General features: G+C 39.8%; 1 protein-coding gene across 6 annotated transcripts in view; it reads left to right on the top strand.

The window, feature by feature from the left end:
* Nucleotides 1-19,492, top strand: part of ankfn1b (ankyrin repeat and fibronectin type III domain containing 1b) — a 125,919-nt gene that overhangs the window by 85,707 nt on the left and 20,720 nt on the right. For 4 of the 6 annotated variants that reach the window (XM_067488568.1, XM_067488569.1, XM_067488564.1 and 1 more), the window contains 4 exons: nucleotides 6,177-6,299; nucleotides 10,760-10,810; nucleotides 17,743-17,962; nucleotides 18,273-18,480. In XM_067488568.1, coding sequence (XP_067344669.1) covers nucleotides 6,177-6,299; nucleotides 10,760-10,810; nucleotides 17,743-17,962; nucleotides 18,273-18,480 — 602 coding nt within the window. The remainder of the gene's footprint in view (nucleotides 1-6,176; nucleotides 6,300-10,759; nucleotides 10,811-17,742; nucleotides 17,963-18,272; nucleotides 18,481-19,492) is intronic. The other 2 variants (XM_067488567.1, XM_067488570.1) reach the window with 1 other exon arrangement.

The following is a 19,492-nucleotide window of genomic DNA, read 5'->3' on the forward strand; positions in this document are numbered from 1 at the left end:
GTGGATGGGCAGCACATGAGAATATATGCGTAGGGTGATAACAGAATCCCTTCATTTGGCACATAGTGTTACAATTAGATCATTAGCACTTGAAGTTGAGTCAGTTATTTTTAATATTTATTTGTCAAGGCAATACGTTGTCTGTTAAATGTCTCCCCTTCTCCTTTGGACCACTGTGAATGTTTAAAGAATTATTCTTCTCGTCACGTTTGCTTAATTGTTGTGTTAACTGTCACACAGAATATGTAACGTTGATGCCTAATCTGGACAGTTTTATAGAAATAAGAAAGAAGCCGAATACTCAAGGTATTGTGCGACATTTATTGACCCCTATCTCTACCAGTGATTAATTATTACACTTCGAGCAATTCGGATAAAGTAATCATGTCACATCTAAGTAAAAAGCTTGTTAGCTTGAAGGAATATCAGTATGTTTTATTGGTGAAACCTTAGTCCAAGTGAAATAAAAGCAGCCTCCACCATGTGGAGAGACACACACACAGACATGGGTTTGGATAGAGATGGTGAGTGGAAAACAAGGCTTTCTTTGAGCAGATTTTAATTAGCAATGTTCATAGCTTGGCTGCTTTATTTTATGATTGGACCACTGAAAGCCTTTTTGTTTGCCTAATGAAACACATTGAGGGGTATGTTCCCGAATTAAACTGTGTTTGTGTATGTGTGTGCGCACCCGCTTGTGAGCATGTGTGCTTGTGCTCACTGCATTTGCATGTATCTGTTTTTTGGGTGGGTGCCCACATTCTTTTTGCTGTATTAGAGTTCCATTGGCACGGATGAGAAGCCATAGCAGGAGATGGAGATGAAAGAAATCATAGCGTTTTGTTTTCTCTTCTTTCCAAAATTGTTGTTTTAGGTAGGCAGCCATTCCCCATAATTGCTGAAACAGGTCAGGTACAGTATTGGTCCATCCTACTTATGATTTACTATAGTTTTTGTTCCTTAGTAATCTGAAATAAAATCTGTGGTTAGGGGCAGCCTAACCTCAGACAGACCACATAGACTGTGTAATGCATAGCATTCTACTTGATTCAGAGGGTTCCCTTTATGAACATACCTTTTGTGTGATCTGAGAACTTTAGCAGAGACTGCTTGTTACTACTCATCAAAGGTGTAAATATCTAATGCATGTTATTATAATATTAACAACTACGGATTGCACCATTATGCATATATAAAAATGCTTAAAAAATAATATTCTTTATTGTTTTTCAAAGAGAATATTTGAATAACTTTGTAAAACATTTCCCATAACAATAGTTGAATTGTGCTCAACCTAATGAATAAAACTTGTTATTATTTGTTTATAATTTCTAAACATTCATAACTTTGTTGAACAGTAACAAACCTAATTAAAATCACCTACATTGTACAAAGGTGTCTCCACATAGCTCATGTTTTTGAGCTACAGTGGCTTTGCGAGAATTCCACACAGCCTTAACTCTGCTCTCAAATAGCAGTGGGTTACGGGGCGCTCTGAGTGGGGTCAAAGTGCACAGTTGATAGCTTTGTGTACTGTGAGTGAGAACAATCAGTCTTTTAGACAAGCTTCTGCACATGAATACCTCTGAACAGTTAATTGCTACCATGGCAACAGAACAGAGAGAAAAAGTGACATTAGGTGAGTAGTTTGCAAGAAAACGATCCTTCGCAGTGACATTGTGAACAAGCGTGTAAAAGCTTTGTATAGGTGTGTGAGCATAGGTCAACATTTTGTGTGTATCACCACACAAGCCATTCAGAACTGACAAGAGCACCCTTGTGCTGCAGGATTGGGGTAAGTTTCTAATGATGGCAAGATCATAATCTAAGGCACATGGCAGTGAGATGGTCGTAGGCTTTTTAAACTGTTATCATATCATGCAGATGGAAATTTAAATGTAAGCGGAACGGTTGTTGTAATAAATTGATCAGCATAAAATATGAAAAGCATGAACATTGGACTTTTATGTCTAATTAGCCAAAATGTGATGTTTCATTCTGTAGTTAGCATTATCGTCAAAATGGTTACTTGTATATCATTTTTCATGCTAGCAGCTCTCTAGGCTGAACTTGTGCAGAGCAGTACGGTGCCATAAGGTAAATACTACTGTCAACAGGGTAACATACTCCACAATGACACAGCTAACATATTTGTCTTTATCATGTAGTAATTACCATGTGTACCATATCTTATAGCGTGATTATTGGCACTAAACCTAAAGAACCACTGAGTATTTGGTCAGACACAAAAATTACAGTGTTTAAAATGTTGACCAATCGATGGTCCACCATTATAATTTATTATGATTTATATTATATTATTATATTAAGGACCTGAGTCTCTACCATATTTTATGGCATTCTATGCAATACATTTGTTAAGGCATTTCACTCAAAACCACAGAGAGGAAAAGTTCCCATCTGGGAACCATGAACCAAAATTTTATGCCAATACAGTAAATATTTACCTAGATAATTCAGGATCGCAAAACTCAGTGTGATTAATTCTCCATCTACCATGTATATCTAAATGTTAGGTATTTTATGTATCCAATAGTTGTCAAGACAATTTACACAAAAACAATCACAATGTGTCATTGTGGCTCTACTGGTGAACTAAAGAAATCACCTAAGGCTGGAAGACTCTCTGATAGGCTTCATTAACTCAGTACCACAAATGTCTATGTGAAATTTCATGGCAATCCATCAACTAGTTGTTGAGATATTTTGGTCTGGAACGATGACTTGACTGCCTCACAGAGAGATCAACATTCCCGTCTATTGAGCCATGCATTTAAGCACTTTAAAAAAAGACTGGAACACAGTAAAAAGGCTAAATAGTTTACAGTAAAATAACATAAGAATAAACTATCACTTTATTAACTACAGCATGACATGCTAGAGTCTGTATATACATTTTTTTTATAGTACATTCAATTTCTGTAAATATGGGGGCTGGTGGCTCAGTGGTAGAGCATTGGGATGGAATGCAGAAGGCAGCAGATTCAAATCCCTCCTTGTGGCAGGAAGGGCATCCTGCGTAAAACAAAAACAAAAAAACACCGCGGAACGTGTTCCAAAGTTGAAAACCCTTAAGGGACAAACCAAAAGTCTTTGATCTTTGATAAAAATTTCTGTAAATGCCAGCTTTATAAATCTGAGACAAATATTAAATAGAAAATAATGTTTACACTAAAGTTGCTGTCTATTGTTTATACATGCTGTGCAGCTACGTTCAGGGAGCTATGTTCAGCAGCTACGTTCAGGGACCTCATGTGCATGTGGTCTGAAATTGCTTAATAGAGACTGACACATACAAGTATACCCACGTTGGCTTTGTTACCATATAAGAAGGCAGCAGAGCAGATGCTGTAGCACCAGCTTGCTCCATTATATGCATTATATGCCTGGTGATGTAATAAGTTTAATTCTATATAGTCCGATTCTATAAGGAAAAACAATCAAGGGAATGACTGATTTCTTAAACTGTAATCAACACCAGGAAAATAAAAGAGAAAATATAATTCTGATGAGAGGATAATCGACCAGGATATCCTGAGTGGGCCTCCAAGGGAATTGCATCATCACAGTGTGCCTGCTGTGATGATGTTATCAGGGACAGCTGCATGGGGCACAGCCAGGGTTGAGCCAAGAGGCAGCCAGTTGCCAGCAGATCCCCTCCATAGAAACCCACCTGCTTTGCATGTCCAGTTTTCCTCTAAACCCCTCAAAGGGATTCCCTGAGCCCTCTTCTATGTCCACTGGCCCCAGTATCTTTGATGTTATGATCGGATGTGTTTTCATGGCATTGAAGTCATGATTCTATGGTCAAGTTGGGGCATGTGTTTGATCCAGAAGTTCTTTTTTATGTTACGTATTAGTCTCTGGCCAAACATAATACATCTAAATAAACCAAGGCAATTATCAACAACCAATGATGGTCCTAACCGATCACTGCTGTAGCCTGTTTATGAATCAGCACTTCTCAGATGTCTACAGTTTTTGTAAAAGGATATGAGCATTAGTGGCGGTAGCTGGTGTGCACAGGGCAGTGGGACTAATTTAATTAAAAGCCCTTAAAGATTGTAGAAGCCCAGTCTGGCTTAATACCATCAATTAGGGGTTACACTGCCATCTGACTAAAATCCCACACCCCATTTGTATGATTCACACAGGAAAATATGCCTCTTGTCTTCGAGGTCAACCAACTCTTTGGAGAAGCTGGCGCAGGGTCAGGAAACAGTAGTTGAGGGTGTAGGAGTGGGAACGAAGGCAGAAGGCTGGAGGTTGTTCTGCCTAGATAAGCCATAGCATGAGGTCATTTTGAATCAGAACTTGTGTATTTTCATATCTGATTATGGCAACATCTTTATAGTGAAACAGCTGGTGTTAAGAATAGTCTTTTGTAGAACATAAGAACATAATATTTTCAGTAAGAAGAACAGGAAAGTTTGTTTTAGAAGTGTGGCCGTATAGTGTGGGTTTTTTTTAATACATATGGAATAGTTTCATGTTTACTATAATTTTGTAAAATGCATTATTTAAATGGTGTCTGTTTGAAGTGTTGACCAAAGGATAGTTTAACATGTTTGTAATTTTTTGTCTGGTTTTGAATTCACTGTTATCAATTTTAAATTATGATCCCTGTCATCATATACATTTTTAGATAAAGTGAAACCTTGGCCACGAATCAAACTCAGTCTGAAAAATAGGTTTTTATAAAGTTTAAAAAAAGAGGAGCTGATGTTCCAGGCAAGGTACGGTACATAGCTGTTTCCCATTTTGTGTGGATCTGTGATTTTAAGGGTTTTATATTCATTTCCAATCTCACTGCAGAATTTCATACACTCCAGTTGCAATGGTTACAAGTCAGGTAAGGTTTTGGTTCTCTCAGATCTGATCAGTTTTTCATAAGCATTAAACATGACATGGCACTTTCAGACTTTCTGTTCTGAAGCAGTCACCATGACAAGAATATATGAATTACTCACTGTGGGTGATGTCAGGCCCCTGCATCATGATAAAAAAACCTGAACATGACATTATATTTTTTAACAATTGAATGAATGTGCAACTGGCCACATCATCACACTGTCTTTCATTCATGTCAATCTTAAGTAATCAGTGCAACTACATGAACTATTGTGTAAGGTTTCATCAATACTGTTTTATGAAAGCCTTATGTGGACTGGTATTTCTGTAGCATCTCACATAAACAGCAGTATTGGCAAATCCAAGTTTTATATTAAGTGACAGGGTCCACCCCAGTGCTCGGTGCTCCCCAATTTAACCGTTTTTCTCCAACAGAGCTCACCATGGAGACTAAAATGCTTTTTGGCTCATGTTGCGAGGACATGTATGTATGTGTGTGAGTTTTTATGAGTCATTATTAGAGATCTTTTATCATTTGATAATGAAATGCAAACAGCATGTGTGTGAGGTAGATGAGCAAGGAATGTTCCTCAAGTTTTTTTTTTAAGAAGAGACCGTATTGTGAAACCAATAGAAAAATCCTCCAGTTATACATTTTAGATCTAGTTATTTTTATATTTTGTACAGTGATACATTTGTAAAAGCCTTTGGCATAATATTTCTTTTGAATTTTTACATAACATACTCTTCTGCATTTCTGCACAATGTTCTTCTGTGTGGCTGGCTCTTTGATAGAGAATATAATTACATTTTGATTAGTCTCCACTGTTACCACGGTAATATTGCAATGCTGAGTGTCATCAAATGTGTCCCCGGCTAGAATGGAAGAAATATTACATTTCCTGTTTTTAATTTTGAGCCGAAAGTTGAACTGGGACATTGGCAATCCAGCAGAGGAGATTAAAATGTGTGTCTTTTTTTTCTATGAAAAATATTTGGAGAAAATCAGGCAGGAAGTATGCGGCTTCCCCTTAAACCTAATGTTTCCTAGGGGAACTACAGCATTGTTACACTGTTTATCAACATCATGGGCTACATTTCTACAGAGCGTTGCTTTCTGTAAAATGAGAGTTTAGTTTTGGTGATGCTGCACTGGCAAGGATATCTAATAGATTACTGAATCTTCTGTACAAATATGCATATGTGTTACAAGAGAGAATGGTTGCTATCGCCCCAACCCATTGGCCAAGTTCTCTAAACAAGTTACCAGATTCTGATCTATTTGTTCTTGTGTTGTCTCTCAGGACAGAATCAGGAATTTCCAAATTTACCCATCGCCTATCACTCAAAGAGCGTCCGGCCAAGGCAGAGAAGACGTCCTCGGGCAGACCTTCATCCTACAGGAGACGATCTCTTAGTGTGGATTGGTAAGACCAAAGGCCAAATTCTTTAATGACCCCTAACAGTAATGTAAGGTGGTAATAGGGTACTAGATTAACACTACTGACAAGAAGTCATCTACATAGCTCTTAGGATAATGAAATCTCAGATAATGAAATGAAAAACAATTTCATAAAGCAGTGTCAGAATGTTCAGTTATCCTAATTGAACGACAAGTAGCATTCAACAGGAGAGAGAAAATGGAAACTGAGCACTGCTTGGTATGGCTGTGTACAAAACCAAGGCTGATGCTGATGAGAATTTGGATGTTTGTGTTTGGGGCGGGAGTAGAGAATGGGTGGAGTGGTGATAGGGTCCTGCTTTGTCTCTGCATCTGGGTTTTGTTGAAGAGTGCCAAGCAGCTCCAGTGGCGCCTGCTCATCTTGCTCTTGTAAAGCTCCAGTCTTCAGGCAGCCGATGAAAGGCGTTTGAAAGCTTTCCATCAGAAGGCTGCCTTCCCATCCCCACCCATGGGAATCTGTCCCAGTCTTCCCTCTTCTTGCCTGGCCTCTCCTCATTTATCTACCCATCCGTCCCGCCATCCATCCATCTGGCATGCCTCGAGCTTCCTGTTTAGTATTCTCAGTTTTTCCCTAACACTTCTTTCACTATTGGGAAAACAGCCCTGGGTTGAGGTTGATCTTACACTTCCTTTGCATTTTATTTTTTAAGTAAGAAATGTACAAACAGTTACGGGTCTTAACAATTTCCAGGTTTCTAATTGGTGGAAAGGGACTACAGAAGCTATTCAGTAAAGGTACTTTTTGGTTTGTGTACATACAGGTGTGGCATTCTCTGAGGTCCTATCGAATCAAGCAAGGGCCCAGTGTGAGGTCTTATGAGGTCTTTTGTCTGCCCTATGAGCCCTAATGTGTGGTCTTGGACTGAAGTTGTAATGTGTGGTCCACCAGCAGAAATGTGGTGTTAAGTGTGAGTGTTGGAGCGAACATGCGGTGTGAGGTCCTTTACTTTAACAGCTCCATGTTTTTTTTCCCATATTGCTGGAGAGGGGACCTGGCCTGATTGATGTGCTCTGGTTTTAATGAAACACAGAGGGTAGATTGGACATGCTCATTTACAAGAGGAGTTGGGGGTGGAGGGTGACTGGCCTTTTGTGACATAATAAACAAGGGACCCCAGGAGGAGACTGACGTTGAAGGCTGAGTCATGCCTCTAAGAGGTCAAACAAGGCCGATCCAGCCTCTGACAAATCTAGCAGAGCTCTGCTAGTACTGTATGCAAGGTCATCAACACAGAACAAAAACACATGTACCAGTAGCATCTACTGAAACCATGCCATGACCCAGTTGCATTTTTGAAATTGTTTAACAGTTGTAGCACTTCCTGTGTTCTTTTTAAGAGTCCTCATTGTTGTCACACACACATCATTTTCTTTGTAGGGCACTTATGTGAGTACAAAACATAGTGTTGGAAGGTAATTAGAAAGAGCTACAAGTCTCAGCTTACTGTGCAGGTACTGTAGTAAAATAATGAAATTTCGCTCATTTGCATTAAGTGAGTTTATAATTAAATGTGGTTAATTTGCGTGTTTACTTTTTATCATTTACTTGTTTCTCTGTGACTGTGATGCTTTTATTTTTATTGTAGAGTATATATTGCACTTTACTGAGAAATCACAGTACAGATCAGACAGATTTAATTAGGTTCTTGTTTGAGAATTGCTGGATGCCTAAGTGAATCTTATGTTTACCTTCCACTTGACAATAAAGGTGAATCTTTAATAAAGGTGAATTGTGAAAATGTGGTCATTCACCAATATATGCTATTTAATAAAGTGAAGCAAGATTTTTGTAAAATACAAAAATGGAAATCTACCAGCACCACTCCTCATTAAAACAGTCTCAGGTGGCTTAACACTACGGTTTAGTGGACCATTGCCAATAATGTTAATTCAAGTCAGAAACCCAAACAATCTGTGACTATTAAGGGAATTCTGAGCCAAGGCAGCCCTATATACAAGCTTTAAACAGGAGCTGTTTTGCTTTATCAAAGTCTGTGAGAGCTGGCAAGGTCTTGGGAAAATGTTATAATAAAAGATAATGGCAGTGTTATTGTTATTGGTAATCATAGTAAATGGGCTCTAGGGGTATTGGTGAAGAAAGGTGGAGAAAGGAAAGGGAGGTGTTAAATGGGGAAAATATAACATATTTGCAGAAAAAAAAGTCGCTTTTTATAAAGCATCATAGGAACATAATTCTTTCCTGAATTAATAATATTCTAATCTCAATGTCTACACTCCACTCATGGTGACTGAAGGGCAGCTCTGTAGTACAAAGTACAATGGCGAGGCAGCTATGTGCTGTATGTAAGCCAAGCAGTTTTTAATTTTCTTAGCTGCTCCCCGACAGTAGGCCTGGAGAGGAAACTATACATAAGTATATAAACATCTATATAAAATGTGGCATTCAGCACTCACACTTTATCCACTTTATAAATAAAAACTGAGGTTTGACCAAATGCACTTGGCATTAACCCAGTAAGTGTTGCATTGTGATGTGTGGCTATGCAGTATACAGTACATACACTGGAAGGTTTAAATCCTCTCCCGAGGCCCTCTCTGCTGTCTGGTGCCACCCTGTCTTCAGGGATAATTCAGAGCTGACAGCTCTCTTAGGATAATGTCTTAACTTTAATGTCAGGAAAAAACAGCCTGTCCTTACCATAGTCAACCCACATACACGGAGTGCCAGGAACCCATGTCTGCATGTCTGATTTTCACCTTAATATTCATGCTCACACACACACATGAGCAAACACATATTGTAATAGTTAGCGCTGTGTTGAGCTGGGTGTGTAAGAGGGAATGGGGGTTACCAAATGCTAATGCTTATGAACTGTGCACAAGGGGAATAAAAAAGAACACAGAGAAATCACAGTCTGGGTGTAAAGTGGTTTTGGAATGTGCACCACTCACCTCATTTGGTTCTAATTTCTTTTAATATTCCTCAATATCTCTTTTTCATTTCCATGTTTAGATTTTTCCTCCTTTCTTCTGTGGGTGAGAGCTGTCAGTTAAAACGAGAGAAACAAATGAGGAGGTTATAGATTCCTTTATTTTCTCTTTAGAAATTGTAATTAGAAAATTTTGCTATGGTTCACTACAAAACAGGACTAATTCCGTCCAGAATTAGAGAGAGAGAGAAAGAGAGAGAGAGAGAGAGAAATAACTGCGCTAGTGTTTGAAGTTGTAACATAACTGAAAAATGCTCTGTATGGCCCTTCAGTGCATCCGTACCAAAGCAGAGAGAGAGGGCTGGGAGGGCTTATGTTCACCCTGTTTTTGGTCAAGATTGTGCTTTCTGTGGCCAAAATTATTACATAATACTGATGTTTGATAAACTGATCAAGACTGGCTGTATCTGCATGTCACTCAAAGGGAACAAACTCTGTGTATCCAAGACTCCTTAAATTGGATTAAATTATATTATATCATAAAGACTTCGCTTGCAGATTAGTCATGGAAAATAAGAACCGTGTGAGTTTCATTTTGTATCAAGCAAAATCAAAGCTGTAGTATTAGCTATTTTGCATTACTTGACATTGTATGGACTGTGGAGTGAGTGTTTTATTAAATTTTAATGAGTGGTCAGTGGCTTCAAACCTTATTTTCAGTTCTGAGAATATTTTAATGCATTGTCCTGCATAAGTCAGCGCAGAGAGTCATCAATTGCTAAAAACTGTTTATTCTCATTGTTTCCGATGTTTTGTTAAGTTAAAGTTAAACTCTTTCTTGGCCTGCTATATCAATTTGTTGAGTCTGAGTTGTTGGCAAGATGAGAAACTAAAGGTTCCAGTCCACACGAGGGAGCAAAGTTTCTGCTTTCCTCTTTGCTATTGGATAGGCTGTGTTTTCTTAAAAAAATGTATGCATACTTGTATTTACACATATGAAAATGCCCAGGCTCAGATGCATGTGCATTTACACATACACACACATACACACACACACACACACACACACACACACACACACACACACACACACACACACACATTTACACACTATGTTCATGACTCAAGATGCTGTGGGCTGCCCTAAAGGAGATTTATGATGCTGGGTCTCTCTTGTCCTGTGTGACTCAGACTTGATACTCTGGTTTCCACTCCAACAAAGAGAGACGTGGTGGTGATGGGGTACAGCGAGAGGGGGGGAAGGTGGCTTAGAATGACCTATCGGGAGGTAGAGGAGATAGATGGCAATGCCAGAGATGTCTGAAATTGGTTGAAAGAGGCAGAAAGGGGGAGCAATGAATAGTTCCAAAAACAACAACTTTGGAAAGGGGGGAAAAAACGGAGGGAATCCATACAGTTTTTTATTGTAATGTGCATGTTTCTGACAAAAAGCCACTATCTCAGACGTTTAGTGTGGTTCCATGTGGTCCTTACATGCTGATAAGGGACATCTTTCTGTGTTTGTGTGTTTCAGGGTTGTTTTCAGGGTCAAAGGCAGAAAGGAAATCAGCTGGGGACCCAAGAGGTTTGTGGTTTGAAACTAGTTTTGGAAAATGGTTTACAGATTGAGATAGGAAGCTCAGGTAGTACAGACATCTACACCTACTTCAATTTACACTACAATGAGACAGAGGCAGTATGAAAGCTAGTGAAGTATCGTACCTAACACGGCAAACTTTCTCTCCTACATTTATTTTCTTATTCGTCAGCTGACTGCTCACATTTATCTTAACAAATCAGACTTTGTCACAACTTTTGTTGGCCAGTCCAGTTGCTGTACAGCTCCAGAGTTCAAAAATGTGTCAGATCCTTCAGATCGATCTGAATAGGAACCTTATCCCAGTTCTCCTTCAAGAACTTTAGCTGAACTTCAGCTAGGTTCTAGAAATAAGCAGCTAAACCTTCCATGTTTGCTGTCCAAGTGCACACGTACATGATGCCTGATGTCAGGCTGTGTTACCCTGCTATGATACACCATCAACCATTCCACTCTCTGTCATCCATCTTTGCCTCCAGTTAGTGCAGATGTGTGTAAGCATACATGTTATCATTTTTACAAAGGATGTATCACAGACAGGAGAGAATAATTCCCCCACCCAGCCACCTCCCTCCCTCCAGATAAACAGCCGTGAGACTTTAAACATGGCGCCCGGTTGGCGTGTGACTGAGAGAACGGGCCAACTGGTGGCTTCAGTGGCCAGGGGTCGCCCCCACCCTCTCCTCTCCCTGGCTGGGTGGGTGGCATATGGCGGCCCAGGCAGGGACCCCTTTGGTGTGACACACACACTGAGAGACACACAGAAGGCCTGGAGCCACCCAGGCTGGGCCCACGATCGCCGTGGGAGACATGGTGTCACCAAGCCTCTGACAGAGGAGGGGTTGTGTGTATGTTTGTGTATGTGATCCCATCATGGAAGCAACCCCCCCACCCCCACCCCCACCCCCCTCCTGAGAACATCGGCCGCTGCCTGCCACCACATCCCCATGGTGACTCCGCTGTTGTCTCCACTCATCAAAATTAGAGAGATTTACCTCTGCATGCACACACAACACATGCACACACACAGGGCCAACAGGTGGCAGGCCTTGCTCGGCACAGCAGGCCAACTTCAAAGGTTAAACATACATACACACTGTGCCGTTCTCAGACGAAAAGAGAAAAGTGAGATGAAGAGGACAAGATAAAAGGAGTGAGCAAATGACTGTAAGTGAAAGAGCGATATAGGGCAGTGTGGGTGCATATACATGGGAGCATGCAGCATTGTATGGTATATAGCTAGTGTCGAAAGCATGTCCCGACTGCCCTGTTATTCACTCAGCTCACAAACAGGTTGTCACATCTAAGTTTAAAAGAAAAGAAAAAACTGTTTGTTCACTTTTTGACTGAGCAGCATCAGTGATCTTAGCACATACTATTGTACATTACACTCAACCAACTTTTGGTGGTTTACTGTTTGACACTGATGAGACAAGACAACCATACCCAACAACTAAGCACCATCTCATCACTGCCTGCTTATCACAAAGAGGAAGTTGAGGATTGAGTGGATTACCAATACTGGATGACTCAACAGTGGAAAAATATTGTCAAGATAGTGTAAATCTGGTGTAAACAACAGAATCAATGGCTTTATCGTGGCTTTTATCAGTTGTACTGTCTGTTGCCTGTGGTGCTACAGTAATGTTTGAGTAATGTCTTGTCAGCGTTCATGAGTCTGCTTGTTCTAAATATCAAAATAGCATCATTTGAATAGAACAGCTAATATTCTAAATCTTGCAGATGAAATACATGGCTTCTAGGACAGTGTACCACTTTTAAAATTCACATTTGGTAGGATATCTGCATATCACTCTGCAGGAACATTGGGAACAAAGCGGAAGGGAAGGATTTTAGCAAATTTATACTACTAAAAAATTAACATACAACTGATAAATACCTCAATTAAATATTCTCCATGAGTCTAAGAGTAACTCTGATTGTGATGTTGGCTATAAAATTGGCTGCACATCCCTTTCCCTGCGTATGAGAGCATAATTTGTTGTATTGCCATGTCAACTTAGAGTGAATGAGGTGCTGCAGGCCACGGAGTTTTGTCCCTCATGTTGCCTATAAGCTGATAAGAGCAAAACAGAGGGGAGAGCAATATGAATTCTAGTAATACAGCGCACCAGACCCCCACCTCCAATCCCTACATCTACTTTCTCTCTCTCTCTCTCTCTGTGCATCCAGCAGCCTGCCTGCTTCCAGCCTGTCTGGTGCCAAGACTCAGATTTCAGAATTTCCTTTTACAAGCCACATTTAGAGCAGCCAGCGTACTCTGTATGTACGTGTATGAGTGAGTTTGTGAAACTTTCTCCTTTCAGTGTCTGCCTCTCTGACCCCCACCACCCTTTTCAGCTAGGACTTTCTGACTGGTGACATGCTTTGCTTTTTCTATCTGTTCCTCTATTCATCAACCTAGCTCTTTGTTCAGTTTGTGGGACTTGACCTATGTAGGGAAATAATGACATCCCTCAGTTGTGTCAGTTGTGCCTGTGTGTAATAAACATGATTGGACATGCACCAACATGCAATATCAATTTATGTGTTCTCATGGCAGTAGACTAATTCTGGTGAAAAGTTTAGAGATCTGGGACAGAACTGTCAACATATAGCTTACCCTGTAAAACAATGGGATGAGATGGTAGGATGTAGGTGTGTTGTGAGCTACAGCAGAGTCAAAGGAAAGGAAGGTGTTGGGCAGGGAGGGAGAGGGATGTTATGGGGTATTAAAATGAATTGTTATTAAATGTTACTTTGGAAGTAAATCTTTTACACAACTCCATGCTTTATGTACTGGATTTGCATTGTTTCCTATGTTCCCTTCATTTTGTATTATCATAATTGTATCGTTTGTCTCCTACTATAAAAAGATTTCCCTTTGTGTTGCTGTAGCTAATTTGGGCAGCAATCCCGGTAATGTTCTTTTCTGGCGCCTACATGTTCACGCACATATGCAAACAACACACACATACACAGAAAGATTCAGATTCAGTGGCTTTTTGTTTGGATAAAGAACATTTCCATTGTTTATAGTTTAGATTGTTGTGAAAACATGTTTTCTGCTTATATTCAAGGTTCAAATTGTGCTAACCAACCCAGCATTTTCCATTAGTAATGACCAAATAATTTTAAGAAAATAGAGATATTACCAATGCAATGCCTTTCTTGTCTGAAAACAACTCTGCTAAATTTGTATTAGAAGGGACATTCAAGTAGAATGTTACACCCCATGACAAGCAGAGAAGGTGGAAACAAAAACTAATTTTGTGTTTGTGTGTGTGTGTGTGAGAGAGAGAGAGAGAGAGAGAGAGAAAAACAAAGAGAAAGACAAGAAAAGAAAAATACAAAAGTGAGGATCAAAAAATGAAAAGAAAGTGAGTCAGAATCAAAGAAACCCTTTTAGTGAGTAAGAGGGAAAAAATTCATCCAGTCACAATTCTGACAAAACTGAAGCACCAGAATGAGACAGGTGTTTAGGAACCAGAGATGATTTTGTTGTTGACTCACCCAGATGCTCAAGCTTGAATCTGGGAAACTAATCTAACAGATGTTTGAGCTAGTCCACAGTGTATGAATATTGTGTGTGTGTTGTTACTGTTGTGCTGTTGACAAGTTGGATGGTTTCATGATTTCCGTGGGTTGTGACTTTACTTTTTACTGTACTGTATATGTTACGATATGAGCTGGCACTCACCACATCAAACATTGTTTGTTTAGATTACAGAAAACCACTGTTATGAGCTGTTGTGTGTACTTGTGGCACCGGTTCCTTTTTAGCTTCCACAAGAATCCCAGAAACTCAGCAATTTCTGCAATGCTGGAACCAACAGTCATTTATCATTTGCTTAGATCACAGGTCTTCCCCATCTTGACTTTTATAGAAACTTGTCTTAGTGAAGCAAGTAAATGTCTAGACTATGCGTATTTTATATGTAATCTTCATTTACATGTGAGTCACTGTCTGGAGTACTAAGCTGTTTGTGTAAACAAGTTAATACAACTAATAAAGCAGATGCAGTGTGTATGTGTGTTTCTAACTTGTGGGTGTTGACTGTATGAGGGGCAGATGCAGTCTCACTGTTCTGGCCAGGCTGGTTGTATTTGATGTGGGCTTGATCAGGGGTTGAACATAGGGCGTGGTATTTGGTAGAGACATTAGTTTCCCAGAACAACTGCTTCCAAACTGGGTAAAAGTGTAGGAAGTGAAGGTAATTGTGTGACAAAGACCATTTAAATGCTTCTTTGTGATATTATTGCTGTGCAGTGTTAGTTATGTGTCTGATATGAGCGAAGAGATAGGATGTAAATTATGATTTCAACCAATACAAGCTGCCAGTTTTAGCTCCGTTTCATTAGATTTCTTTGTTGACACATTGTTTAAATAAACACAACATTTTCGTATGTGATCGCAAAAGATGTGTAAGTTTTGTCACCAGAGCTGTGGACACCGGGCACATGTTCCTTTTCTGTCTCCACTGGGGACATTCAATGGATAAAGTAACAAAGGCATAAAGTCATCATAATGGTTATCAGTTTACCGCATTAATATTGGTTGCTGAAATTTTCTTCTGAATAGGGGGGATGTCATTGGAAAATGGCATCCCATTCTCATGTGTAGGATGCAAACAAATAAGCACAAGCATACCACATTGCATACTCCCTAGAGCGATGGGGCACCATCCTGCCGACAGAAAAAAGTCATCTGTTCCATCTCAGGCAAATAACAATAATCCTGGGGCTGGATTCCAATGAGCTTTCTCTTTGAAATGGGATACTAGCGCACGCATTGCAAATATATCTCTTGTTTTATCTTCCGGGCCAGGCCCATGGAAAAATTATTCCAAATACCTGCCGCGCTTTATCTGGAACACTGGAATAGGTTAGGCTCAGCTGGGAACACGAGGATGTCTAAAATAAGGCCTCTATTACGGGATGGAGTGGAGATGGATGGGACGGAGCGGGAAGGGATGGGGATCGGGGGTATTTTAGGTGTATCTGCCCTGTGAAAAAAGGCTTGTTGCAGGGGCTTGGAGCTGCTTTAAAGTCGACAATGTGGTCCGCTGTCAGCTGTTGTACAAACTGCATGTGTTGGGGGAGGGTTTGTGTGTATGTGTATGCGTGCTCATGTGGGCTCACACGTCCAGAGCAGGAGTATAAATAACATTTTTCCTACAGATGTTCTCACCTTGACAAATCTGTTCTTGGGCTGTGTCATACTTCTTGGCATATGGCATGTTGGCCTTAACGAACTCAACCTTTATTTACTTTTGTCAACCTCTGTGTGCTCTTGTTCTAACCATTGCTTTTTAAGAACAACATTTACATTTGTGGTATTTAACTAATCTTTTCCAGAGTGACTGATAATAAGAGAGCATTTCACAAGGACTTGAACTGGACACATGGCTCAAGACAAACTTGCTGACTGCTGCAGAGATTCAAATTAACATCTTTTTGCCACTTTGAAATCTTTCAGTGATTAGGCTGGCTGATGACAAAATATGTAATTGCTTCAATTTCAGTATGTTTGATATGTATATCTTCATTTTATTCCTTTTAAACATGAAAATCTCAAAATCAGATGTAACATACTTACCAATGACCTTTTTTCTTCTTTTGAGCAAATAGCATCTAAGTAAACTACAGTAAATATGAAAAGAGATGTGACAAAGACAGAGAAAGGTGAAGAGGAGAACATGGAGGATGAATGGAAAAAGTGAGTCAATAAGGACATAAAGGGAAAGAACGAAAGGCCAGGAGCAAGGGAAAGGAGTGTATCAGAAAAGCAGAAAGGTAAAGTAATAATAAAAAGAGAAACATGATGTTAAGAGGAGCAGAGAAAGGTGTAGAAATTGCATTCTTTAAAAATGTGTTTATCTCTGGATCTCTTTGGTGGGACCTGTCACAGAGTTTATCACTATCGCTTTGAGAGTCCTGATGACATTTTCTTCAGCAGTTGAGTGTGTGTGAACACCATGTACCAGACTCACCCTAGAAATACACAGTCATTCACATAGTTCCCATGTTAGAATAGAGAGGGGCAGCATAGTCGTCATACCAGTGATGCCAAGACATCAGTGGCAAAAGATGATGATCTTGAATGAGACACACTGCAATACTGGCAAACTAGCAACTAGGCTGGCATTACCAGTGCATAATGACTCACACAGCTCCAGTGACTAAGAACCGATAATGCCAATGGTGCCCATCTGGCAGATCAGTGTAATTTATCACTATGCCATAGATCAGTGGTTCTCAGCCAGGTGTTTGGACCTTCCTCCCTGGGGGTTGAAGATAATATTTTGTGGGGGGTCGTGGTATTAATGGGATTTAAAAACAATTGTTGAACTATGTAAATGTGTTATTCTTGTAAAAACCTATTGTTGCATTTTCCTTTTAATATTAGAAATCAAGCCTTAAAGTAGGTGATCGCCATTCTTTAAACACAGGGGTGATGACTGGGTATTGCTTTTGTTTGAGGGGTCACAATAGACAGTGCCAAACCAATATAGACATTAAATATGTTTAAATGAATTATATGCAGAGCTGATATTTGGCATAGTATGAGCAATTCCTTGGTGTTTAGATCAATATTGAAATTAGTACTGGGGTTGCATTAGGCAGGCCACAACTGATGTTATCTACAGTTTTGAGCTACAGGGAGTAGTAACACATCAGAATCTGTTTTTTTGACCAAGCACACTCACACATACAAAGAATTTGCTTCTGGTCATTAGTAGCTTTCAAGGACATGATAAGTGCACTGTGTAATTGTCAGTATTATGATTGTGTACAAAGAACTACATTCTTAAAGGAAATAGGAACTGATCAGAGGGTGTTATGTATTGTACGAAATATTATATTACAGTTATTTCTCTTTCCTCATCTCCCCTTTCACATACTCTTCTTTCCTCCAGGGCTGACTCTGCCAAGATGATGCAGCCTGTAAGAGGGGACCAGGCCCACCAGCCGGCCCAGGCCCGCAAGTCAGCCAGCCTATCCTCGCCAAGTGCGGCCCGCCGCCTTTACCGCAACTTGTCTGGAAAGTTCCGTGTGGGCACCAACTCTCCTGCCCTGGAGGACAATGTGGTGTCAGGACGGGGAGGAGAAAAAGAGAGGCTGCGCAAAACCGCCATAGTAAGTCAGAGAGATGGCAAAGGAAAAAACGATAAACTAAGGAACATTGTAATCTAAAAATAGTCAAGGTAGTAATACCTCAAATCTTCCAATGTAGCTTTTGTAGTTAAAAGTGTATTGAGAGAAAAGTGAGTGTGTGTGTATGTGTGGGTGTGTGCATGCATTTGTGCGTCTGTGTTTGTAGGGAGAATAAATTATACATGATTGCAGTGCTACACATTCGCTAATTAAAGCTGAAATGTTCCAAATAGAGCTTTCCTATTCCATAGTGTTCTTTTTTCACTCCGGGTGTATTTTAATTTTTTTACAGTTTCAGAGTAATGACGCTTTGTTTGAGGCAGTGGAACACCAGGAATTGGACTTGGTACAGCTGCTTCTATCCCAATATAGTCTGGAGGAGCTGGACCTCAACACCCCAAACAGTGAGGGCCTCCTACCCCTCGATATTGCCATCATGACCAACAATGTGCCCATGGCCAAGCTGCTTCTGCGAGCAGGTGCGAAGGAGAGTCCCCACTGTGAGTAGAAGAACTGAGCATACAGTACCTCTCAGTACATAATTAGTGTCAGGCGTGTAAAGACAAAGACTAGGTATTTTTAAGCGAGGTCAAACAAAGTTGCCCGAAGCTACAAATTAATATAGTCGTGACATAGCACTGTTGTGTTTTGCACTCTTCCTCTTTTTTTTCTGTAGAAATAATTCTAAATCTGTTCTGTTGTTACTAATAGAGACCTTTTGTATTGGCGGACAGTAGCTGGGGACAACACTAGTTGTTCTCTTGTGTTTTTGATGATTCCTGAAGACATGGTGAGTTTATCTTTATATGCAGGTCACTCATTCCGGGCAATCCAGGCTTTGATGTTAGGCTGGGATGTTAACATTAACTAACATAACTGGATTTTTTTAAACCACTTTACACTCACTCAATGAATGACCAGGCATTGACAATACAACTTCTTGAACACACACTTGAAGCATTCAACTATGTTAACAAAGTTAGGTAATGGAGATAGATAGAAATTTATGAAAGAAATCACCCGTTATTTGTCTATTTGTCCAAATTTCTGATTAACTTTGGATGGGCATGTCAAACCTACAATAGACAATACTTACACTTTACAAACATTTTCACTTCAGTCCAAAGCCTTTCATCATTAAGCCCAGTTGACTTTGTTTAGTTTTTTGTTTTCTAATTTTTTATAGGCAGTGGCACGTGGTATGCGATAAAACATCAAATTAGAGCCATTACTCTTTAAATTCCATTTACCGAAAAACACAGATGACATTTTCAGGAGATGATGTAACCTGAGGACATGTGTTTTTCCCACCAGTTTTTCTTTGTTTTGCCTCCAGCTAGCCACACCATAGTAAAGACTACTGTGGCTTTCATCAGGAAGTGAATTGATTTGCCCGATTCTAATATATATGGAAAAAGCCAGTTCTAATTGTTTTGTGTTGAACACAACTTGTACTTTTATAAGCTAAGAATGCAAGTGAAGCCAAAAAACCACATCTGTCACTTACTGCCA

Source organism: Channa argus, chromosome 20 (genome assembly GCF_033026475.1).
Source record: "Channa argus isolate prfri chromosome 20, Channa argus male v1.0, whole genome shotgun sequence".
Taxonomy (NCBI): Eukaryota; Metazoa; Chordata; class Actinopteri; order Anabantiformes; family Channidae; genus Channa; species Channa argus.